This window comes from Mobula birostris, chromosome 25, assembly GCF_030028105.1.
Source record: "Mobula birostris isolate sMobBir1 chromosome 25, sMobBir1.hap1, whole genome shotgun sequence".
NCBI lineage: Eukaryota > Metazoa > Chordata > Chondrichthyes > Myliobatiformes > Myliobatidae > Mobula > Mobula birostris.
The window spans coordinates 44083593-44110239 of NC_092394.1; the positions used below are offsets into that span (position 1 = coordinate 44083593).

Consider the following 26647-nt stretch of genomic DNA (forward strand, 5'->3'; position numbering starts at 1 on the left):
CAGTCAGAAGGCTGTCCATAATACCTACGTAGAAACTTGAATCAAGTTAAATTGAATTGAATTGACTTTATTTCTTACATCCTTCACGTACATGAGGAGTGAAAATCTTTATGTTACGTCTCTGTCTGAATGTGCAATGTGCAAATTATAGTAATTTGTAGTAAATTGTATGTACAGTAAGATATACAACAGGACAGTCAATATAGCTTAGAAATACAATTGTGTCGGCGTGAATTAATCAGTCTGATGGCTTGGTGGAAGGAACTGTCCCGGAGCTTGCTGGTCCTGGCTTTAACGCTGTGGTACTGTTTCCCGGATGGTAGCAGCTGGAACAGTTTGTAGTTGAGGTGACTGGTCCTCAATGATCCTCTTTATGCACCTGTCATTGAAAATGTCCTGAATAGTGACCTGAATACTGAAAAGTCTTTGGTGACATATCGAGTGTCCCCAAACTCCTAATGAAATATAGCCACCGTTGTGCCTTTTTTGTAAATGCATGAGTATGTTGGACCCAGGATAGATCTTCAGAGGTGTTGACACCCAGGAACATGAAACCGTTCATTTCTTGATGAGGACTGGTGGGTGTTCCCTCGACTTCCTCTTCCTGAAGTCCGCAATCAATCCGTTGGTCTTATTAATGTGGAGTGTAAGATTGTTGCTGTGACAACAGTTAGCTTGTCGGCAAATTTATAGATGGCATTTGGCCTGTGCCTAGCCGCACGGTTGTGGGTGTAGAGAGAGTAGAGCTGTGGGCTAAGCACACATCCTTGGGTGAGGCAGTGTTGATTATCAGCGAGATGGAGATGCCATTTCTGACCCACGCTGACTGTGCTCTCCTGGTGAGGAAGTCATGGAGCCAGCTGCAGAAGGAAGTCCAGTGGCCCGGGTTTTTGGAACTTGTTCATTAGTACTGAGGATATAGTGGTGTTGAATACTGAGCTGTAATCAATAAATAGCCTTGCTGAGTACCTCCAGCATTTTGTGTGTGTTGTGTAGGTATTGCTATTATCAGGATGTTGGGAGTTTGAGAATGACACTCTATAAAGAAGATCATTACTTTACAGGTTCTTTAGAAGAAAATTGTGCATTAACAAGCACCCGGTGAGTCTGGTAGCTCCCATTGTGGAGGCACTCTTTACCTAACACAACAGGCAGGGACTGTTTTACATTGTTTTCTTGAGATACCACAGGTTTGATGTGACTGGACGTGCCATCTATTCAATTATTTGTAGAAAGGAAATATGAATGTGAAGTAGTGGCAAGAATAGAGCACTTGGCTCCTCGACCCTGTCTGATTTGTAATAAGGTTGTGGCCAAATTGATTGTAGTCTCAATTCTTCGTTTCTGTCTCCCTATGTCACCCTTTGCCCTCACGTTTCTTGTCAAGAAAATATCTATCTCGCGCTTCAAAGCATTTAGACTTTTTTTCCCTCCCCTCATCCTTTGAAGAAGAGACTGGTAACTCTCAGAGAAAACCCTCCTCTTTATTTCTGTCGTACAAGGCTGATCCTTAATTTTAAATAGCAGATTTTTACTTCCAGATTCTCCCACAAGAGGAAACAAACTTTCCACATTCTCCCTGTCAAATATCCTTTGAGGTTTATTTGTTTTAAACAAATCCTCCCTCACCCTTCTAATGAATGTGGTAGAAGCCTATCCTGTCCAAGCTTTCCTTGTAAGGCAACCCACCCATTCCAGGTTATCAGTCCAGTAAACCTTCCCTGAGCTGCTTCTGACAGATTAGCATCCTTAAATAAATGAATCCAATGTGTCTTGCGTATGAAGGATATGGAGAAATTCTAATCATCTCTTCAGTTATAGGGTGAGTGGTTTTCTGTGCTCTTTGGTCCTGAGTGTGGGAGTACTGTTTGGGTTTATCTTTCTGCCAGTGATTGGTTGCCTAGTAGTTCCAGACAGTTTCCTGATAAATAGGCTTTATAAGGCATTAATTAGACCACATTTGGAGCATTGTGAGCAGCTCTAAGCCACATATGCCAGCAGTCATGTGCAGATGTTGAAGGGTGTCCAGAGGAGGTTTACGATAATGATTCTGGGTTAACATATGAGGAGCATTTGATGGCTCTAGGCCTGTACTCACTGGAGTTTAGAAGAGTGAGGGGGGAATCTCATTGATATCTATCAAATATTGAAAGGACTAGATAGCGCAGATGTGGAGAGGATGCTCCAATAGTGGAAGTATCTGGGACCAGAGGGCACAGCCTCAGGGAGAAGGACGTCCCTTTAGAACAGAGATGTGGAGGAACTTCTTTCACCAGAGGATAGTGAATCCGTGGATAGTATGTCCTGATGAAGGGACTCGATCTGAAATGGTGATTGTTCACTCTTTTCCATAGATGCTGCCTGTTCTTCTGAGTTTCTCCTGAATTTTGTGTGCATTACTTTGATTTCCAGCATCTGCAGAATTTCTCTCGTTCGTGAAACTGTGGGGTTAATAGCCACGGGTGGCTGTGGAGGGCAAGTCAATGGGTATATTAAAAGCGGAAGTTGATAGATTCTTGGTTAGTAAGGGCATCAAAGGTTTTGGGGGAAAGGCGGGAGAATGGGGTTGAGGAGGAAGATAAGTCAGCCATGATGGAATGGCAGAGCAGACTTGGTGGGCTGAATGGCTTAATTCTGGTCTTATGATATTGAATGAAATGGATTATTCCATTAGTTAATCTCCAAGGCTTTTTCCACAATTGAACGTGTTTTTAGGAGAGCAGTATTAACTCATGCAAGTCAATGTATAATTAAATTATTCTCCGAGAAGGAAAATGAATGTATCCATTAGAGCAAGTGTTGGCCACTCATCTCCACAAGCTTGCTCCTCAGACGCCTTGAAATGTATTTCCATCTCAAGTAAGTTTGATGCCTGGGCCTCTCCTGAGTAGGATCAGTAATGATTAATATATAAAGTTACAATCTGATCAGCTTCCACGGTTCCTTTCTATTATCACTGGGGACATGTTGGTTTTTAAAAGCAGCTAGAGATGCAAGATTGTGCTCTGGGTTACTGCTTCCATAGAGTATGATATTTAGGCCTTTGGTCAGTGGGATAATTTTAAGGGGTTCGGGAGCCTGTACCCTTTCTAAAATTTAGTGATTAACATTGACTTAACAGTGACTTTGTTTTGTTGAATTCCTGATGGTGCTGCCACGTTCTCACACTCTTAATTCTACCTCTGTATTTAATTCTGTTATTGTCTCTCACCATTTCTTTTTTCACTGCTTCAGATTGCACTACATTCTTTGCACTATCCGTAACTTTCAGATCTTTTCTGTATTTATTGTGTTCATTACTACCTGGTGTGGGTGACTATAAACCGATGTGATCTGGTAAATAAATGCCTTCCTCACGGCATTTGGGCAGTTAATTAGGTAGCTAACTAGAACTGGTTACCACATAATTCCTGTCAGCACGAACTGGCAGGTCTTTGAATGTCAGCTGATTTAATGCAGGAATGTTCTGCAAACGCATGCAGCAAGTAGTGGGAGATTTGACAGTGCAGTGAGAGAGATGGTGCAGAAAGATGAAGCTAGGGCTTTACTCTTTGGAGAGAAGGAGGACGAGAGGAGACATGATAGAGGTGTACAAGAAATTAAGAGGAATAGATAGAGGGGACAGCCAGTGCCTTTTCCCCAGGGCACCACTGCTCAATACAAGAGGACATGGCTTTAAGGTAAGGGGTGGGAAGTTCAAGGGGGATATTAGAGGAAGGTTTTTTACTCAGAGAGTGGTTGGTGCATGGAATGCACTGCCTGAGTCAGTGGGGAGGCAGATACACTAGTGAAATTTAAGAGGCTACTAGACAGGTATATGGAGGAATTTAAGGTGGGGGGTTATATGGGAGGTAGGGTTTAAGGGTTGGCACAACATTGTGGGCTGAAGGGCCTGTACTGTGCTGCACTATTCTATGTTTCTATTATGAAGAGCAACTATTCTGGTTTCTGTTCGCCCTGGGATGTATATCCTGTGCTACGCAGGAAGTCCAGACCATTTGCAGGTCCTGGACAAGTGCTCACCTTCTTACTTATTGCAACCCAGAATGAGCCGATGGACAACCCCCCCCTCCCCCACCCACCCCTGCCCAGCAGAACAATCCCATTATATTTTCTCGCAAATAAACTTGCGGAGGCGTTTTACGTCTCAGAAAAGCCGCGGCAACTCACTTATTGAACACCAAAAAACTTTAATGTAATTACATCATCATGTCAGACCAGCCTCTTAAAGTGAAACCCCAACTCGATGTTGGTACACTAATTACGTTGTCCTACTCCCATCAGTTTCATTTCCCTGCCCTTGTTTCCACTTACCCCTGCAACCAATTCTGCCTTTTGTGGGTCCATCAACTCCCCTTTGATTCATATGTACACAAGCCGCTGATTTTCATAAACACTTAACCAACCAGCACATCCTGAGATATGTGAGGAAACCAGAGCCCACAGCCACAGGGAGACCGTGAAACCTCCCCACCGAGAGCAGCAGACGACAGTATCGAACCCTAGGCCCGTGGAACTGCGATGCAGTCGTGCTAACTCATGCATTTCCATTGCTGCCCTTGAGTTGGGGGGAGCCCAAGTTCAGTGCTTCGGAGGCTGTGCAACGACTGATATTGTCGCTGTTCACCTGAGAGGCTGTGAGTTTCAGGAGGAGGTGATCCCATTGCTCACGGATGCCGGCAAAGAGCAGGCAGCTGGTTGAAGAAATCTGAGAGCACCTTGCTCTGTATCCAATATTTGCTGCTAACGTTAATGGTGAGGGATTATCAAAGAGATTTAAGAAGGGACGAGGGATTGCAGGACGTCTGTTACCACATGCCGGATTGGAGAGGTTGGGTACGGGCTGAATCCAGGCGGCAGGGTTCAGGCCCTGCAGCGTATTGAGGTGATGTTTGGATGACAATTTAGGTGCCAGGCCAGATTGAAAAGCTCAGGATGTTGGGGCTGGAGTTGAGGGATGGGCCGGTTCAGCTCGGACAGACTCTCTATAGACTCCAGTTCAGAACCCTATTTACTTGTGTTTATTGTTTGCATGTTTTTTTTTATTTCTCTGCACGTTGGGTGTTTGAAACTTCATTTTTTTAATGAGTTCTTTTGTGTTTCTTTTGGGTTAGGAGAAGAATCTCAAGGTTGTATAATGTATAATACATACTTTGATAATAAATGAACTTTGAATGTAGAAACAGAGAGATAACACAGATGAATGTGTGAGTAGGGAGATGGTATGAGGGAGGACTTTTGATTCCAGGGGCACTGGGCCTATATAGACCTGATATACTTACAAAGGACTTGAACCAATACCCTCACCATTAATGCCAGGAGCAAGGTTGTTGAGGAGGGTTTAAACCAGTTGGGCAGTGGGTCAGGAAGAGAGAAAAGGCTGAAAATTAGCAGGTTTGGATGACAGAGAACAAAGGGCTATAAAAAAGGGAAATAAGGGACTGATCATGTTTAACGATATATCTATGTTCAAGGGGAGTAACAACAGAGTTGTGTGAATTGATGGACAAATGGAAGTATAAACTTTCAGCATTATGGAAAACTGGACCGGAAGCTCTCAGGTTTCAGAGTTTTCTGATAGGTGAGAGAGAGGGAGAGAGATTAAAAAGGAGGGGAGCTATGATATTGACTAAAATAAATGATCACTGCAGTGTAAAGTAATGATGTGTTACAATAATCAAGACTATATCGGTCAAAATAAAGGACAAATGTGGGACAAGAGTGGAGTATAAACCATTTATAAATTGACAGATTGTGCATTTATTCTTTCCTACAATGGGAGAAGAGAATCTGATGTGGATGTTGGCAAGACTTTTGACAAGATTCCATGTAGCAGGCTAGTCCAAAAAGTGAATGCCTACAGGATCAGAGGTGGGGGTGGAAAATTGGATCTAAGCTTGGCTCAGTGTTGGAAGCCAGAGATAATGGTTGACAGACTGTTACCTGTGGACTTTCATGGGGCTCGTTACTCAGTCCCCCGCAATTCATCACTCAGGGACTATGGTGGAGTTGTTTGCAGGTGACAGTATACGTTAAGGATGTGATTGACAGTGATGTGGTAAACTTTAGACAGCAGGAAGATGTTGATGAACTGATCAGTTGAGGAGAAAAGTGGCAATGGAACTTAATTGCAAATGGATGTGAGGTAATGTGTTTAGGTAAGAGAATGTACGGTAAATGTGAGGGAGAACACTGCTCCTTTGATGTTACGGTGTTCGATGAGCTTGGCAATTAGCTTGTAGCCATTTCATCACCAGTTCAGGTGACATCCTCAGTGCGCAGTTGTTGGTGTTTCAAATGGGCTGGTGGGGGGGTGGGGGGGGGGGCGGGTTGCTATATAAACGCGAGCACTCCCAGAGAGAAACGCCAACAACTGTGCACTGGGGATGCCACCTTGACTGGTGATGAGACATCTGCAAGCTGATTGCTGAGTTCAGCAAACACCACAACATCAAATGCCTCAACCTGAGCTACCAATGCTCACCACCATCCTAAGCACTGTTCCTTGAACAGTCCGTGCTCAAATCATTAATAATAACATAGATCAATGTTGGTTAAAAATACACTCTGCACACTGCATTACGGGGAGATGTAAATGCGCTGGACAGGGTGCAGAGGAGATTCACAATGACACTGAGAGAAATGGAACATTGTAGTTGTGAAAAAAGATGGGATAAGCTAGGACTGTTTTCTTTCCAATGTATCTGAGAGGAGATTTATTGAAGACTATAAAATTATGGGGAGGAGAGGGTACTTGGAGTAACTCAGCAGAGGATTTAAAGTAATTCTTGGTGGGATTAGAGGGGAAATGATAGTAGAACCTGTTGCCACAAACATAAACCCTCCATCACATTTGAACAGTCCTTGACTGTGTATTTCAAATACCCTGACCTGCATGGTCACAGGCCAAGAGTTGGAAGCTGGGTTTAGCTAGATAGTTCATGAAAGTGGCACAGGCATGTCGGTCAAATTGTTTCCTTCTATATTGTAAATATTCTATGATTTTACAGTTATGAAACTGGGGCATTGTAATGTCCGCCCAGCTTGAAGGACCTGCTTCTGTAAATGACAGAGATTGATGTGACGTACATAACTTGTAAGTAGCACACAAAATGCTGGAGGAATTCACTGGGTTGGACTGCATCTGTGGAGGGGAATGGACAGTTGATGATTTGAGTTGAGACCCTTATTCCCTCCGTAGATATGCCTGACCCACTGGGTTCCTCCAGCATTTTGTGCGTTGCTCCAGTTCCCACCATCTGCAGTCTCTTGTGACTCAATGCAGCAATCCCTCAATTCATTTTTGGAGAAATTCTTCTGTTCATTTTTTCCTGAGATGTTGCTGTAGTCCTGCTGTCATCCATGTTTCCTTCACCCTCTGAGTAAAATGCTGATGTCTGCATAAACGCCAACTACTTGTGATTTCATCCCTGGCCAGTGGTGTAGTGGCATCTGCGCTGGACTCGGAGGTGAGTGGTCCTGGGTTTGAATCTGGCTGGCTCCTTGCATGTTCCCCATCCATGCTGGGTTGAGCATTGAACTTGGCCTCGTATTAAAAAAACAGACAAAAGTGCTAAAAGAAGCGGCACAAAGGAACAAGAACAACAACATGTGTCACATCCACTTCCAACACATAAAATCAGCATCAGAATGAGGTTTATTATATAACCATATAACAATTACAGCACGAAAACAGGCCATCTCGGCCCTTCTAGTCCGTGCCGAACTCTAATCTTCCCATTTCTGCTCCTACTAGTATGTGCACTGGGAGAAATCCTGAGATTACTAAATGATAAACGTGCCTAACCTTGGAACTGTGTCTCATGGTTTGAGATTCTTCTACCAGTAGAAACAGTCAATTTCTCTGTCATATACTGTATGTTTTATTTAGAACAACCCCATCACCCGCCATTTTCCTGAACTTCAAAGAATATAGATATGTTTTTTCTTGTTATAGGACAATTTCCCTGACATGTGTCAAGAAATGTGTTGTTTTACAGTAACAGTACAGTTCAAGCCATAAGAATCACTATAAGTTATAATAAATAAGTTATAAAAAAGTTCAAAAGAGGGTACAATGAGGTTGTGTTCATGGATTCATAGACAGTTCAGACATCTGATGGTGGGGGGGTGGGGAAAGCTGAGGTCTTCAAGCTCCTGTACCTCCTCTCCAATTGCAGTGATGGGAAGGGTCTGAGGTGGTGAGGGTCCTTAATGATGGATGCTGCCGTCTTGTGGCACTGTTTGTTGAAGATGTCTTCAATGGTGGAGTAGGTTGCCCCTGTGATGGAGCTGGCTGACACACCAGATGCTCTAGGCTGGAAGTTGCTTTACTCTGTGCCTTTAGCATTGAGACAGTGTTGTGAGGCACCCGAATAGTGTTTGTGAATGTCATTTAATGAGCTGATGGCAATGGTGAGGCTCACTGAATAGAGTCCAGTGTTATGATGCACACAGCCCGTTTCATTGCAACATTCACTATTGATGTGCTACAGATTCTCACAATAGTTTCTATGTAACACTGCCTCTGTGAGTTTTTACTGTGGCTCTCAAAGGGTGGAACCACAATATAAGGAACTCTCCCCTGTGCGAAGGACTGTTGCGTGTAGATGAATGGATGCTGCAGTAAGGGAGAAAGCCCTCAGGAGGAATGTTTTTTGTGAAGGAGGCTCCAATGATTGTCCAGTGCCACACCCAGGTGTTCCTGCCTGGGAGATCCCCAGAAAAATGGAAGTTCAACCTGAACTTTAGAGGAGTCAACACTACTGGTTGGCATACGCCATATATATTCAGTCTGTTCTTGTGTATGAAGCTTTCTCTCCTTGCCTGTACAATTGGATGGTCTCCAGTATGTTACAATGAGCAGCAAACTGAATTGTAGCAGGTAGCCTGAGCCCAGGAAGCCAACAATGACCATAACCCCAACTTTTAGGTACTTCATGAAGCTGTATTTGAGGTTGCAGGTGGTTATAGATCTCTAGAGAAGACAAAGAATTTGATTTTTTTTAAATCCTGAGGAAATCAGATCAGTAAAGCCTGTGTTCCTGTGAGTAAATAGAGGCTGTCGTTTTCAGACTAGTGAAACTGAACACCTCACTGCAGATCAGTTGTGAACTGACAGCCTTCAGGGGAGTTTTATCTTGGGTGCAGGAAGATGTAATCTTAGGGACAGTGAAACTCCAGCCTAAAAAAATCGAAGTGTTGAATTACCCAACAAACATTGTGCTCTCAAAGAGGGCAAAAGTGCAGTACTATGGGTTACCTAGATTTTCAGCTGTAACACAGTTTATTTTTGGGCTGCCCAAATGAATTTCTGACCTTTTTTTTAAAATAATTCCTTTTGGGTTGCAGCATTTCTTGGCCATTGCCTGAGGGTTTGCAAGCAATGAGCAAAATTTAGTCTCAAAAATAGAAGCATAGAGTAAGACAGCATGAAAACAGGCCCTTCAGCCCAACTGGTCAATGTCAACCACGGCACCTCCCTGCTAGGCCCTGCTAATGAAAGGTCAATGACTCATGTAAACAAGGAGGCAATCTTGGGTAAACAACAGAGGGGAGAGATACAATTATAAACTACATTTTCTCTCTAACCTTTCTGTTGATTTCTATAATTTACTTTATTTAATGGTTCCATGGTTCCACTTAATATCAGAGAATGTATACAGTATACAACCTGAAATTCTTACTCTTCACAGGTATCCACAAAACAGAAGAAAAACATTAACCTTAAAGCCTCCCCTCTCATGCACAAGTAGCAGCAAAGCATTAACCCTCCCCTTCTCCTCCCCCATTTGTTCCAGTAGAAAGCATCAGACCCCACCACTCACTATGCAAACAATAGCAAAGCCCCAAAGAGACCATGAACCAGAGACCATCAAAAAACCACTGCTCATCCAACAGTTTGACATCCCACAGGCTCTCTTTCACTAACGACAGAGAGAGAGGTTATCACTCCTTCCACAGTGAGAGGGGAGGCCAACAGCTCACTGCTTTGATGTTACAGTCTGCAGTGCAGCTTAGTTGCGAGTTCCCCCGACTTGAGAATCTGCAGCAAGTTCTCCCTCACCATTGAGAGAGAGAGAGAGAGAGAGAGAGAGAACGAGAACAATTGCTTAAGTCCAGAGGCCTCCGACTGCCACACTCGCTCTCTCGATATTCCAATCTCCCCCGGGGGTTCAGTCTAGCGTCACAGGCGAGGAATAGGGTCATCCACAGGGCCACTCAAGGCCGCTTCCCGAAGGTGCACATCTACCTGATATTGAAAATGCTAGGTTGCTCGGCGAGCTCTGAGAGCGGAAACCACCACCGTAGAGAACCACAGTTTTGAGTGCAGCTGTAGGTCACAGACTCCCAACAGGACCCCAGCCACCTTGAAAAGAAAAGAAGAGGCATTAAAGGAAAGAATTTAAACTGTTTTGCAGATGAGCTTGAAGAAGTCACTCTCTGGTGACTAGGAATTATTTTTTAATTAATTGCTTAACAACATAAAAAATTATATTTTACCCCTTTTATAACAAGCACATAACATTTTAAAATGATACACCACGTTCTCTGACTTCAAAATATGTTTTGTTTGAATGTAAACATTTTCTGGAGGGAATCTGTATTTAACCCCTTGCACCTCCATTATTTTCCAACCTCCTTTTTCCTCTCTTTTCAGAATAACTAGGGAGAGAAATGATATCATATTTATCCCCATGATGAACTGCTTTCTCAGATAATCCTCCATTTTTCTAATTGTTTTCTTGTAAAAAAAAATGTGTATAATTTATGATTAATTTTGTTTTTCTTGTGAATGCTGCTTAAATGATGCTATGTACCCGTGGTGCTGCTGCAAGTTAAGATTTCCATTGCACCTGTACAAACAACTCAACTTTGACTTTGGTTTTGATTTCCTTGGTCCAGGGGGTTGATTATCTGAATCATTTAACCTACTCATGTCCACCAATAAAAGGGTTCAGTGGAAAGTGAAAATGAAAGCTGTACTTGATAGGTGTCTTGCTATAAGAAATCTTGACCCAAAATGCACTGCTGGGATCACCTTGCATTAATTAAATGCTCCTCAGTAAGACGTGAGCTGGTTGGATATTCACTGAACAATCGCCACAGAAACATTAAAAAAAAAGGCAAGCAAAAACATACTGAAGTGGAAGCAATAAATCTCTCTCTTGACGGTGGAATTATGCTACATAGGAATAATGTGACAGCAATAAAATGAACCAAGCTATTAGACAAGACCAATATGGTCTACAAAACCCAACGCAGGGACTGCAGCAAATATTACGTTGGTCAAACTAGGAGAAAAACTATCCTCAAGGATCCATGAATGTCAACTGGCTGTGAAGTGGTATGACCAACTCTCCTGAGTCTCTACCCATGAAGATCAAGAGGGGCACAAATTTGACTGGGTACCAGTGAACCTCATGGCGCAAGCAAACATGCGGCCTGCAAGAGAATTCCTGGAAGCACGGTTCTCCGTGAATAACTCTGTAAACAATCCTTGAACCTCGCACCTATTTGTGAGCCGATGCCTGCAAAATTCCAGACCACAAAGCATGAAGTTCGCCACACAGCCGATCAGCGACGAGATTTCCTCCTCACATCACAATTGAGTTTCCGAAATGACGCCCAGCCAGATGATTGTAAAGCATATAAAGGCTAAGCATTTGGAGGAGATGCCACAATCAACAGCGCTGCGACGATATCTGCTCACATGGTGACAAAACACTTGCAAGTAAATTGCCGAGATTGGAAAACAACTCAACCCAACCATAAAGTCCCGATGAAGGGTGTCGACTACTTACTCTTTTCCATAGATCCTGCCTGGCCTGTTGATTTCCTCCAGTATTTTGTGTGTATTGCATAGAATGTCTTTGTTAACTTTGGTATACAGGTGTCCCCCGCTTTTCGGACATTCGCTTTACAAAACCTCACTGTTACGAAAGACCTACATTAGTTACCTGTTTTCGCTAACAGAAAGTGTTTTCACTGTTACGAATAAAGGCAGCGCGCGCCCCGAGCAGCCACTCTCCCTGGGATTCAGAACGGCATTCTAGCCGGCATTGCTTAAACACGTGCCTGTGAGCAGCCGTTTGCAAGATGAGTTCTAAGGTATCGGAAAAGCCTGAAAGAGCTTGTGAGGGTGTTACACTTAGCGTAAAACTAGACATAATTAAGCATTTCGATCGTAGTGAACAAAGTAAGGACAAAGTGAGTTTGGCTTGTGGAAGTTGACCAAGATGATGTTGAAGAGGTTTTGGCATCCCATGACCAAGAACTGATAGATGAAGAGCTGATGCAATTGCAAGAGGAAAGGATAACAATCAAAACCGAATGCAGTAGCGAAAGTGAAGTCGTCCAGGAACTGAACGTGAAGCAACTGCATGAGATTTTCGCTGCAATGATAAAGTACGACTTTAATTTTGAAAGGGTACGTAGCTTTAGGGCATATTTGCAGGATGGTTTGAGTGCTTACAAAGAACTGTATGATCTAAAAATGCGTGAGGCTAAGCAGTCAAGCAATCCTTCCACATCAGCCACAGCAGATGACGAACCTCGACCTTCGACATCGAGGTGGGCAGAGATAGAAGATGACCTGCCTACTCTCATGGAAACAGATGATGAGATGACACCCCAGTGTCCCACCACCCCAAACCCCGGGCCGTGGACAGATACCGATCCGCGGAGAATGCAGCGGTAGCCAGGAGGCACCCAACACATCTTTAAGAAAAAAGCCGAAATAAGCAAGCTAATTAATTAGGTGCTGCCCGGCACGTACATGTCAGCCCAGATCAGAGACGATTGCCGATTGCGTCCTGCTTTTACGATATGTTACTGTTATTTTAGGTTTTATGTGTTATTTGGCATGATTTGGTAGGTTATTTTTGGGTCTGCGAACGCTCACAAATTTTTCCCATATAAATAAATGGTAATTGCTTCTTCGCTTTACGACATTCCGGCTTACGAACCGTTTCATAGGAACGCTCTACCTTCGGATGGCGGGAGAAACCTGTATTCAGTATGCGCCGGTGATATTTCAAGCTGCTTTTCTTCTCTCATATTGTTTTGGTTCTTGATAAATTATACTCATCTGTGGGAGACATTTTGCTACCCGAAAGATTTGTGCCATTTCTGCTGTTCCTGCTGGTGAAGGTCAGTGCTAGCAAGGACACACACACTGAGCTGTCTGCAGCTGTGACGTGGTGTGACACTAGATCATAAAGTCAATGCTCACCTCCATTAGCACTGCAGTTGAGCCGATAACGCAGAGAACTCAAATTCTGATTCACAACAATACACCTTTTCGATGATTTATAAGGGTCACAATGGTGCTTCAGCAAATTTTCTCATGCTTACTTTCTCAGCATCTACATAGTACGTAATCTTTGATTTGCTCCTTTGGGAGTCCAGAACTTACTAAGTTACAATTTTCTGCGAAAGCACCACATAAGCATTGAGACTGGCCATTTTACCTCTGCGCATGTTTTACTAATTCTCAGCCACTAAAGAAGGGCAAGTATGCAAGTATGAAAAGTGGCTGAGATTCAGTCTTGTTGGGGACTACGAAAGAAATTAGCTTAAACACAGGAGATTCTGCAGAAGCTGGAAATCCAGAGTAGCATAAAGAGACGTGAGCCCCTGAATGATTTTCTCATCTTGTTTAGTTTTTTGGGAGTGATCCACAATGAGCATCAATCGAAGTGCTAATTTGATGTGGAATATCCCTGCAATGATAATGAAGCAGACTTGGTGATAAAAGGACAAGCTGGTAAATTGGACAACCTCCAAGAAACAATTATATTAGAGTCTTAGAAAAGTACAGCGCAGAAACAGGCCATTCAACCCATCTAGTCTATGATGAAACCTTTTAAACTGCCTACTCCCATCGATCTGCAGCAGGACCATATCCCTATCATCCATGTACCTATCCAAACTTCTCATAAATGTTAAAATCAAGTTCACATGCTCCACTTGCACTGGCATTTCATTCCACACTCTCACAGGCTCTGAGTGAAGAAGTTTTCCCTCCTGTTCCCCTTAAACTTTTCATCTTTCACCCTTCACCCATGACCTCTGGTTGCAGTCCCACCCAACATCAGTGGAAAAAGCCTGCTTGCATTTACCCTATCTATACCCCTCATAATTTTGTATAACTCTATCAAATCTCCCCTCAATCGTCTACATTCCAAGGAATAAGGTCCTAACCTATTCAATCTTTCCTTATAGCGCAGTTCCTCCAGTCCCAGAAACATCCTTGTAAATTTTTTCTGTACTCTTCAATGGTTCAATGGTTCCATTTAATATCAGAGGATGTAGACAGTATACAACCTGAAATTCTTGCTCTCCGCAGACATCCACGAAACAGAAGAAAACTCCAAAGAGTGAATGACAGACAAATGTTAGAACCCCAAAGACAGCTCCTCCCCTTGCCATGCACCAACAACAGAAGGCATCACCTTGCCTCCTCACCCATTTGTTCCAGCAGGAAGCATCAGGCACCCCTCCCACCACTTTGCAATAGCAGAGCCCCCAGAGAAACCATGATCTAGGTCCATTAAAACTACAGTCCATAACACAGGCTCCCTCTCTCTCACTAACAAGGGAGAGGGATGCATCACCCCTTCCATATCGATAAGGGAGACCAACAGCTTGCTGCTTCGATGTTACAGTTTGTGGTGTTGCTCATTCGAGCTCACCCGACTGAAGAACCAGCACACTTTTTCCCCATCCCTACATCTTTTCTGTAAGTAGATGACCAAAACTGCACACAATACTCCAAATTAGGCCTCACCAATGTCTTGTATAACTTCAACATCCTAGCTTTTGTATTAGAAATATTTTTGGAATATAGGCACACTCTCTCGCCCTTAAGTTAAGGATAACCAATATGACGATAACTTACAAAACATTGTAAGCTGAGGCTGCAGTCTCATATGGTCTTGTAAACACTTTCCCCTCGTTACCCCTGCTCATTTGCTTGCCTCCTCTCCTTTTCCAAGATCTTTGTAAACTGAGCTCACAGCAGACACATGAACGACTGCAGAAGCTGGAAATCTGGAGCAACGTGGACAAGCTGGTCAGGCAGCATCTATGGAAGGAAGCAGCTGACATCCTTAACTCTCAGGACTTCACCAGGATGAAGAGCTTGGCCCAAGATATTGACAGCATTGAGTGTCTCTCTCCCTCTCTGAACTGAGCTCACTGTGCTGGGTTTTGGATTGTTAAATCAAACTCTAGATCTGTAAAACAACTACAGCAATGTAATGCTGCCGTAATCAAATCTGAGTGACCAATTAAAGGCAACTTTTGATTGGAAAGCATCATGGTTTATAGGACATGAGGCCACAATGTTACCATTAGATTTCAGGATCACACAAGTTATTTGGCAAGTGTTGCTTTAGCAGTATCAGGGCTGTACTGACCTGGTGAAGGAACTTCTTACTTACTTGATTGTTTTAATCTTTTTTTTGCAGGTGGGTGGAACCAAAACCGGAGTGGTGAAGTACGTGGGAGAGACAGACTTTGCAAAGGGCGAATGGTGTGGGGTTGAGTTGGATGAACCTCTGGGTAAAAATGACGGAGCTGTTGCTGGCACAAGGTAAAGAACCTCCTTGCTGAGCTCCCAATGTTTAGTGGCTCGGTTTCCTCACCAGCCCATCCACCCATCACAGAGAGACACTGCAATAAACTGATTAGCGCATCAAACTGACCATTGAAATGTCTTTTCCAGGCCAAACTCCGAAATACGTTTGCCACAATATAAGGCTGTCCTCGTGACTTATCCACTCCCGCTTTTCCCAGTCGTGTCTCATCAAACTTTACATTTGAGCCATTAACTTTTTATTGCAGAACCATAGCAGCCTGCCAATGCTGATATTACATGACATGGAAAAGCTTAATCTAGGATAAGAGAGAAAGAACTTAGCTGCTTTTCTACAATATTCCGAACCAATGCATCAAAAAATTGACGCTGCATTTGTCGTGAAGACTTGTCCCTAGCTATTAACTTGGTTTAGCCATGGGTTATATTTTGTAAAAGACTAATTGTTCTTTTTAGCTGGAAGCACAAATGTCACACTTATTGAGAGAATCATTGATTGATTTCCTATATGTGCTGAGCAGGACAGATGTCCGGCCAAAGTACCTTTGTTTGTGTAACCTTCCGCTCACTGAGACAGGCTAAAGAGCTGAATTTTGAGATTTGCTCCAATTTGACTCCATTTGCCCCCTCTCCTATTGTGATAAACATCTATGTTAGACACCTCTTAAGCCCCATCCACTGCCCCAGATGGTTATGTGTTTCATTGTGGAGATTTTGTAACTTTTTATAGACAGTTCTCTACCTTGTGTTGAGCAGCTGGATCTGATGATTCTCTTCTGTGCCTGACAGATACTTCCAGTGCCCACCCAAGTTCGGCCTCTTTGCTCCCATTCACAAGGTCATGCGGATTGGCTTCCCTTCCACTACTCCAGCCAAGACCAAAAAGAGTAAGCGGATGGCGATGGGAGTCTCGGCCTTGACGCAGAGCCCTAGCAGTTCCTCCATAAGCTCCGTCAGCTCGGTGGCATCTTCTGTTGGAGGCAGACCAAGCCGGACAGGACTGGTAAGGGCCTGGCAGCATCGATCATCTCCAGACCCTGAGCTATCTGATCTGCTTTATATCACCAAATTGCAAAAGGATCTTGAATCAAGCGCCGATAATTTATTGATTATCCTGAAGCTCACAAATGTAAAATTATGCTCCTGTTTTTCAGCAGCCCTTTTAATATGGTAGGTCTTTTACCTTTGTGCATCTTACATGACTTCCTGCCCGGTTTACTGTTATATCTTCCTGACGAGCCCTTTGGATCAGTTGGATCCTTAGAGTTCTTCCGTGAGTCAGGAATGATGAGCAGTTGTGATTCCAAGGTTGCGGTTTATTTTAGAGTACAAACAAGCCTACAAATATTAAGCAAACTAAATAAAGAGCTTAGAAACTATGCTAAGGGGTGTAAGACAAAGGAATAAAGATGGCGCTTTGGAAAAATACGTCACTTTTATAGATAAGATAAGGGAAATTCCTTGGGTAGGAATGAATTAGTTAATAGGCTACATGATTAAAACAATTACATCATGTGGGTAATGTGCTAATAGTTGGCCAATGAAAAATGAGAAAGGTGATAAACCATTAGTTTAGCTGCTATACCGCTTTCTGCCAGTGAGTGTGAAGAATACACAAGTTTGTTGAAAAAGTACAAATCTTATAAAAAGTGTTATTTTAAAAAACAGTAGTTTCGAACAGATAGGACTGAAAATAGTTTATTGTATCAAACATCATGGATAGAAATCCCAAAACCATCAGTGTGGAATGAGTTGTTGTACTTTTCGCTGCAATTATTGATGATACAGTAGAACAGTTGGTGGAACTGCTGTTCCCAGCTCCTGGCACTCAGATTCAATCCTGACCTCTGATTGCTGTCTGCGGGACTTCCACGCTTCCTCCATGCCCCAAAGATATGCTGGCGGACCATTCCAAATTGGACCTAGTATGCAGGTAAGTGTAGGAATCCAGCAGGGCGTTGATGAGGACGGAGGACAAACAAATCTTTTGATGAGGGTAGAAATGGTTGGTTGATGATCGGGGTGAACTCAGAGGGATGAAGGGGTGGATTTCATATTGTATATCTCCATGAACTTATGACTCTACAGGAAATATTAATGAGGAGTGGAATTGCTGGAACAGGCCTGATTGGCAGAAATATCCTTGTTCTAAATTGTAAAGAAATATAGAAATATATGGCAGCTTTTTTTTTTATCAGAAATTATAGTTAATCTGGAGAAAGTTTTTTGAGGAATATTGGTCCCAAGCTTGAGGAGATCCCTGGGTGGATGCTGAAGTTCTCCCGACACTGCAAATAGACAGATTTATCCCTGTTCGTCAGGAGCCTGTGCAGTGAATTATACTTGGGTGGCCCTGATGCGTCAGCTGAGCTTGTGTACATAGGAGGGAAATTGTTGCTCACTGTCCTTTGATTTGGAGGTGATGTTTCTGTCAACACAGCCAGAGAGACTCTGCTTCTTTGTGGTGGTAGTGCTGATAAAACAATGGTGCTTGGTACCTGGTGCTGTTGAACCAACACGGACTCAGAGTTACAGAGTCACACAACAACACAGCACAGAAATGGGGCCCATTGGCCCCAGTACGTCCATGCCAACCAAGACCCACCCAAGCTCAAACAAGAGAAAATCTGCAGATGCTGGAAATCCAAGCAACACACACAAAATGCTGGAGGAACTCAGCAGGCCAGGCAGTTTTTTTTCCACAGATGCTGCCTGGCCTGCTGAGTTCCTCCAGCATTTTGTGTGTGTTACGCCCATCTAAGCTAGTCCAATTGGTCCATATTCCCCTAAATCTCTTCTTTCTTTTTTCCTTTTTTTTAATTTATCTATCTATTTACCTGTCTAACTATCTATTTATATACTTATTGATTGGTTGGTTGATTGAGATACTGCCGGAGTAGGCCCTTCTGGCCTTTCGAGCCACACCAGCCAGCAATCTCCCGATTTAACCCCAGCTCAATCGTGGGGCAATTTACAATGACCAATTAACCTACCAACTGGTAGGTCTTTGAACTGTGGGAGGAAACCAGAGCACCTGGAGGAAACCCACGTGGTCACTGGCAGAACATACAAACTTTACAGGCAGCAGCAGGAATTGAACCTGGGTCTCCTGTACTGTAAAGAGTTATGCTAACCACTACACTACCATGCCGTCCCATGGACCTGTCCAGTACCCTTTATGGGCTGATCCATAACACAGGGCAAGTTGTGGACATTATTAATTACTACGTGTGGGTATACAGCAGCAAGTTGTGATTATATCCTTTCATTCCTTGCCTCCATCTTTCTTTCTCTCAGCTGACCGAGACGTCCTCACGCTACGCCCGAAAGATCTCTGGCACCACAGCCTTGCAGGAAGCCCTCAAGGAGAAGCAGCAGCACATTGAGCAGCTTCTGGCAGAACGAGACCTGGAACGAGCCGAGGTTGCCAAGGCAACCAGCCACATCTGTGAGGTGGAGAAGGAGCTGGCGATCTTGAAGGCCACTCACGCACAGGTACAAAAGTTAACAGTAGGCCCACAAGTGGTTTCCAAACCTCCAGATGATTAATGGTGTGGGCTTATATTCACTAAATGACTCTATCAGTGGGGCAGATAAAAAAGGTGGAGCAGTGGAAACAAACACTGTGTTGCAAATATTATTGCATAGCAATTATGTATGGCAAGAAAAATATTCTGTTATGAGATGTAAATCCCTGGGCCCGACTTCCTGATACGTGATTACTTTTTCCCCCCTGAAGATTCTTCCCCTGGTATTTTAGTGCAGGAGTCATTCTCTTTATTTTGAATTGTTTCTCAAAATGCAAGTAATTTGGACTGATTAGCTAAATAACACTCTTCATTATTTAGGGAAAAATCCCAGAAAATAAACTTTCTCAAAGTTATATTTAAAAGTTTTTTTAAATTTCTAAGCTTGAGGTTTTTTTCAACGGAGCTGAAAATCATAAAAAGACAATGCATATTCTTGCATTTATGTCTGAATCTTCTGTGAAATTGCTCACTCGTAATCAGAGGTTGTAAGCTCACAATCGACATTCTGATTAGAATGAAATAATTGACTTCCTCGTTATCTAGATACTTTGACAGAAGTGTGATGGTTTAAAGTACATACCTTAAAATTCAGATGCAAAATGCTCATGCAGGCCTGAGTTGGCCCTGGATTGTTGGCACACCTTCCATTTCAATCCTGCACAAGATGCTGCTACTGCCCACCAAATGCTTCTAGAGCATCATGGAGAATTGGTGGGTGTTCTCAGGACTCAAGTCAAGTAAGTCCTTGATTCTTTGGGCTCTTGAACCCCCACCCCAACACCGCTGCTCCATTTTATTAGTCTAACAATCCAGGTGATTGTTCCCTCAACCCATAAGACTATAAGGCCATTATACATACAGTAGGAGCAGAAATAGGCCATTCAGCCCATTGAGTCTGCACCATCATTCCATCAAGGCTGACTTATTTTCTCTGTCTTCTTCCCGTAGCCTTTGATGCCCTTATTAATCATGAATCTGTCAACCTCCACTTTAAAAATACCCAATGGCTTGGCCTAAACAGGCATCTACAGCAGTGAATTCCTCAGAATCACTATCCCCTGGCTGAAGGAATTCACCCTCATCTCTGTTCTAAAAGGATATGCTTCAATTTTGAGGCTGTGCCCTCTGGTCTTAGACTCTCCCACTAATGGAAACATCCTCTCCATGTTCGCTCTCTCTAACCTGTTCAGTGTTTGGTCAGTTCCTCATACTTCTGAACTCTAATGAGTACAGGCCCAGAGCCTTCAAACGCTTTTCATACGTTCAAACCCTCATATCTCTCAATTATCCAATCAAAACCTTCTCTCCATCACATATCCTTTCTCGCTACTGACCCACTGTGCTAAGAATACACTCCTGCTTTTTCATCCCGACCAGCCTTCATAATCCAATCCCCAAATCTGGCCCCAGCCCTTCTAGGTGACTGCCTCATCCTGTGCCAAGCTCCCAATCAGTTATCCTGCTATGACAGCAGATTGCCGGTGGCTCCAGATTCTAGCATCTGCAGTCCCTTGTGTCTCCAGTGTTATCTTGTTATGTCCCTGCTGAACTTGCCCTGTCACAAAGTGTGACGGCTTGAAATGCATACCTGGAAATTTCCTGTATTTTTTCCCCAAGGTTATCCAGTTTCACCCACCACCCATCCCAAAAGCGAAACACAACAATGACAATTATTTTGGGGCAACTATGAGGATTCTGATAAACTATTTAGATTCAAACTCATAAATAATCTACATTGTCCTTTTGAAGAATATGACTGGGATCTTGCTTTTGGACATGTGGTAGGTGTAGGCCAGATACTTTCGTCACGTTCTACGCTCATTAGCTGAACTAAGATCATAAGATACAGGAGGAGAATCAGGCCATTTGGCCCATCGAGTCTGCTTTACCATTTCATCATGGCTGATCCATTTCCCTCTCAGCCCGAATCTCCTGCCTTCTCCCCATATCCCTTCATGCCCTGACTAATCAAGAATCTATCAACCAATGCTTTAAATATACCCAATGACTTGGCCTCCACAGCCTCCTGTGGTAACAAATTCCACAGATTCACTGCCCTCTGGCTAAAGAAATTCCTCCTCATCTCCTTTCTAAATGGACGTCCCTCTGTTCTGAGGCTGTGTCCTCTGGTCTGAGACGCCCCCTCTGGTGGGGTAATTGTACTGCAACTGCTCACAGATTCCGAACTCTCGCCTGGATTATAACAAACAGCGAGACTCAAGTCCTTTCTCTCTATATTAGATGGCATTTCCATTCTTCCTACTTTCCCTTAGCTCTGCTGTATGTTGTTTAACAACAATCATGTAAACTTGTTGTTAGATTGAGTAAAGTACCATTAGTAATGTTAGATTACATTGTTAGCCACTACTGGGTATAGTTCGCAGCCTTTCCCATAAATTGACTCAATGGGTCCAAATTCACCTTCAAGTGTTTGCAATATACATATAATAGCCTCAGTCCTTAATATCCCAGTTCCAAACTCAGTTGCAGTGACTTTAGTGAAGTAGCATTTTGGAAGCAATGTGATGCCCAGCCAGCAGTATGTGTACTGTTCGGCACAAAGGACCAGAAATAAGATTTTGTACATCTCTGCTACTACACGGTCTTTTTACAGCAAGACTTAGAGCTCACTTCATCGAAGCCATTGATGCGTAGCGGTTGCGTCTATTTCTACGCAAGTCATGAAGTGTACCGGTCACTTGATCTTTTTTATCTTACAGTACGTGACAGAGGCTGAAGGGAATCTTCAGGTTGTACGATCCATGCTTAACAATGCTGAAAAGCAAAAACAGGAATTACTAAACACCCTGGAAGAGGAGAAAAGGTAATGGGACTTGTTTGCTCCCTGGGAAGAGTGAGAACTAGTGAATTGAGGTGGGAGGGAAGGGGAAAAACATGGAGAAGATGAAGGAGACGATAAAGGAAGACCAGAAAGTCTAGGAAGGGAGAAAGAAGAGAGCATATGGGGCATCCATAGTATATTTAATTACTGCTTCCTTTAAAAAGGTATCCATTTGTATGACTACAAGCAGCTAATAGGTGAACTAATTGCTAATTGCTGTCTAAGTTGCATGCCATCTTGGTCAATGTCTCCCATCCACTACATAATGTACTGGTTGGGCACAGGAGTACATTCAGCCAGAGACTCATTCCACCGAGATGCAACACTGAGCGTCACAGGAAGTCATTCCTGCCTGTGGCCATCAAACTTTACAACTCCTCCCTTGGAGGGTCAGACACCCTGAGCCAATAGGCTGGTCCTGGACTTATTTCATAATTTACTGGCATAATTTACATATTACTATTTAACTATTTATGGTTCTATTACTATTTATTATTTATGGTGCAACTGTAAGGAAAACTATTTCCCCCAGAATCAATAAAGTATGACTATGACTAACAGATTTTCCGACTGGAAATCTGTAGTAAGTGGGATGCCACAGGGATCAGTGCTGGGAACAATGTTGTTTGAAGTTTATATGAATGACTTGGACAAGTATGCAGGCAAGGCAAACATTGGTGGGGTCACTGATAATGAAGGAAGCTGCTTCAAGGCACAGAGTGTCTGGAAAGTTGGGTGAGAGGTGACAGAAGGGATTTAATCCAGACAAGTGTGAGGTGAGATTCTGTAAGGACTTACAGAGTAAATGGCAGGAATCTTTGTACAAAGGGACATTGGAGTGCAAGTTCATAGCTTACTGAAAGTGGAGCCAGAGGTGGATGGACAGTGATAAAGACATTTGGTATGCTTGCCTTCGTAGGAGAAAGGCATTCAGGATAAAGCCATATTGCAGTTCTCCAAAACATTGATCAGACTGCACCTAGAGTTTTGTAAATATTTCTGATAGCCAACTACAGGAGCGATGTGGTAGCAATAGACAGAATATAGAATTCGCCACCGTGTTACCTGGAATGAAGGCCTCTATTTATAAGCAGAGATGGATAGGCTGGCTTTGTTTTCACTTTTATGTTGGGGGCTGAGGGGGGAATCTTGTCGAGGTTTACAATAAGATGGATAGCTAGAATCTTCTTCCCAGGTTAGATCCTAGAATTAGACACATAGGGTTAAACTGACCTGGTCGAAAATTTAAGGAGATCTGTGGGGTGGGTTTTTCACACAGAGGGTAGAATGAGTTGCTGGCACAGACAATGGAGATAGATACTATTGCAAAATTTTAAAGGCATTCTTTCCGATAGTTGTGTGGGAAAGACATGCAGGGATACAGAATGCAGGAAAATAGGATTTAGCATTGATAAGCATCACAATTGGAACTAAGGAGATTGGCTTATGGGGTTTGTTTCTATGCTGTATGTTTCTATGATTCTATATTAATCTGACTGGACGGACATTTCCTTTACTGATAATCTGCGCTACGTATGACCATTGCTAAATCCAACCCGGAAGTCCGCTTTTTGACATATAAATGTAAAACTGGGAAGTTTTTCTGATCTTTGCTATTGGTGCCCTTCGTCACAACAGGCACAAAAATTCCTACGTAACCCCTGCCCCCTCCCTCAACAAATTTATGCTAGTTTTGTTGGATGGTGCGATTGTTGGATGAGATTGTAGAAGGTATGATTAGTAAGTTTGCATACGATGTGAAAATTGATGGTGTTGTGGATGGTGAGGAAAGATGTCCAAGGCTACAGCTGGATATCGTTCAGCTAGGAAGTTGGGCAGAGCGTTTGCAGGTGGACTTTGAGGGGATGCCCCTTGGGAAGCCACGTGGGGTCAGGGCATCTGCAGCAAATGGTAGGGCCCCAAAGAATGTTGATGGACAGAAAGACGTTAGAGTACAAGTCCATAGTTCACTGAAAGCAGTGACACGGGTGATGGAGACGTGATATTTTAGGGCACAGAATATAAAAGTTACACTCACAAAATGCTGGAGGAACTCAGCAGGTCAGGCAGCATCCGTGGAAACGATGAGTCGACGTTTCGGGCCGGAACCATTCGTCAGGACTGTGCCCCTTCCCTCTTCAGTCCTGACGAAGGATTCCGGCCCGAAACGTCAACTCATCGTTTCCACGGATGCTGCCCGATGTGCTGAGTTCCTCCAGCATATTGTGTGTTGCTTTGACCCCAGCATCTGCAGATTATTTTGTGACTATAAAAGTTATTGTTGAATCTAAAAGTTCTATTTAAAGTGGGAGGGAGGAGGAAGTTTAAAGGAGATCCGAGGGGAAAGTTTTTCCACACACAGAGGTTAACCTTCCAAGAGTGGTGGTGGAATCAGAAACAAGAGAGAATCTGCAGATGCTGGGAATCCAAGCAACAGACACAAAATGTTGGAGGAACTCAGCAAGCCAGGCAGCTTCTGTGTAAAAAAGTACTGTAGACGTTTCGGGCCAAGACCCTTTGCCAGGACAAAAAATAGTTGGAATCAGAAATAGCTATTATGTTTAAGAGCCATTTAGACATGTTGCCACTTGATTAAGCACTTATTCAGCTGCTCTTGGAGTATTGTGTGCAGTTCTGGCTAACACACCCTAGGAAGGATGTGATTGCACTGGAGAGAAGGCAGAGGACGTTTACTAGATTGGAGTACTTTAGTTATAAGGAGAGATTGAATAGACTGAGCTTGTTTTCTCCAGAGCATAGGAGGCTGGGAGATGACCTGATAGACCATGAGTTCCCAGCCTGGAGTCCATGGACCCCTCGGTTAATGATAGATGTACATAAGATTATGGGAGACATAGAAAGGGCAGATAGTCAGAATCTTTTTCCTATGATAAGAGTGTGGAAGGTAAAAGGGCATAATTTTTTAGTCGGAGGGATGAGGTTTAAAGGGGATCCAAGGGGAGAGTTTTTCCACACAAAGTGGTTGATAACTGCCAGAAGTGGTGGTGGAATCAGAAATAATCATGATGTTTAAGAGCCACTTAGACAGACCCTTGAAAGGCAAGGCACATGTATCTAATATGGCAAATGAGGTTCACGTAAATAGCAATACATAGATATTGTGAGCAGGAAGGCCCGTTTCAGATCTGTATGATTCTGTAACTCTGTGATTGCCTACTCTATCCTGCTACCTATGATTTTTACATATTTTTATCCTGCTAACTTCCTGACTGAAACAAATTGTTCTGCAATGATCTGGTTTGTCATACTTATCTGTCTAATATCCCCAGTTGCTTAACATTAATCTTACTCCTGTACTTTCATGGTTTGTAGGAAAATCGAGGATCTCCAGTTCAGAGTGGAAGAAGAATCAATTACCAAAGGAGATTTAGAGGTAATCGTTTTGAACATGGGTGCTGCGATTGATAACCTGGTAATGGAAATACACTGGACTCTTCATTACTGTGTCTGAGCTAGAATGCAAACCCTCAGTTGCACTGGCTTTCTGGCTTTCCAGTAAATTGTTGCTTCCTCAGTTTTAATGAGGTTGTGTGGCATTGGCGTCTCAGTCATTGATAGCTATTTGTAGAGATTTCAGGAGGCTGTACTCACCTGTCCCATTCATCAATGTTAAAGAACCAAAGGCAAAGTAAGTTAAAGGGATTTGGTACGTTTGCTGCTTCGGTTCCAAACAAATTGGTAAATATGCTAAAGGTATCAATTTTATTGGGAGTAAACAAAGTGTGGAGACCTTCAATGCCTGAATTAATTCAGAAATACCAAATCTACAATAATAATATTTTTTTAATCCCTGTTTTGAAACAGATGAGCTTGATTCCTTATAATGTGATGCTCATAAAACAGGTCCTGGACTTGGACATTAAGTTTAGGTATTTTCTCAGAGTGTATGATCATTCCCCTTCCTAGACAGAGATAGCCAATTCTTCTGCTTGTGGGCTAATTTGAATGCTTTCCTCAGTCGAGGTGGATTGGAAAGCACAGCTATAGGTTAAATGGGTTTATTTTACCGTTGAAGAACATAATTGTAGTCATTCCCTTGTTAAGCTACTTTGTCAAACTCCCCACAAAATTCTCAATCTCTTTTGTCAACCTGGTGTTTTGAGTTCTGTATATTTTATACCATTCCATTTTGTTAACTGATGTATAAAGTTACTGTTTTGATTGTCTTTCTTTGTCAGAATGTGTGATGTACAAAGACAGCTGTATCTGGAAACCCATTGAATGAAATAGTCACTCTACTACCTGTTATGCCACTGGCTTTTAGGGCAGCTATGAAGGTCCTCATCTCTGTTGGTGTTCAGGATTTCCTTCATCATGTCAGTAGCTCGGTTTTCACTACTGTCAGTCATGCAAGTCAGGAATACTGTCACTATCAGATGTAGAAGGATTCTTCGTTGCTGATTCCATAACCGTTTTGTTTTAATAGTTAGCGTTGTTAGCCCTAAGCTGAATCCCCAATCCTGGAGGACCAGTGGACCACTCTTAGGCTGGCCTCTACCCTTTGACCTGTTTGGCATGAGTGACTCTATCTAGAGCTAAGGCATCAAGCCCTGAGTCCAGCCAACGTAGTTCTCCTGGTCATTGAGGCACACATGCCCCAAACCCTACGACAAGGTTGCGGTCCTGACCAATGAAGTGGGTTCTGAACGAACT

General features: G+C 43.1%; 1 protein-coding gene across 6 annotated transcripts in view; it reads left to right on the plus strand.

Annotated features, from left to right (window-relative positions):
- Positions 1-26647, plus strand: part of clip2 (CAP-GLY domain containing linker protein 2) — a 167161-nt gene that overhangs the window by 81211 nt on the left and 59303 nt on the right. For all 6 annotated transcript variants that reach the window (XM_072243338.1, XM_072243339.1, XM_072243337.1 and 3 more), the window contains 5 exons: positions 15474-15598; positions 16391-16604; positions 18899-19096; positions 21852-21955; positions 25307-25367. In XM_072243338.1, coding sequence (XP_072099439.1) covers positions 15474-15598; positions 16391-16604; positions 18899-19096; positions 21852-21955; positions 25307-25367 — 702 coding nt within the window. The remainder of the gene's footprint in view (positions 1-15473; positions 15599-16390; positions 16605-18898; positions 19097-21851; positions 21956-25306; positions 25368-26647) is intronic.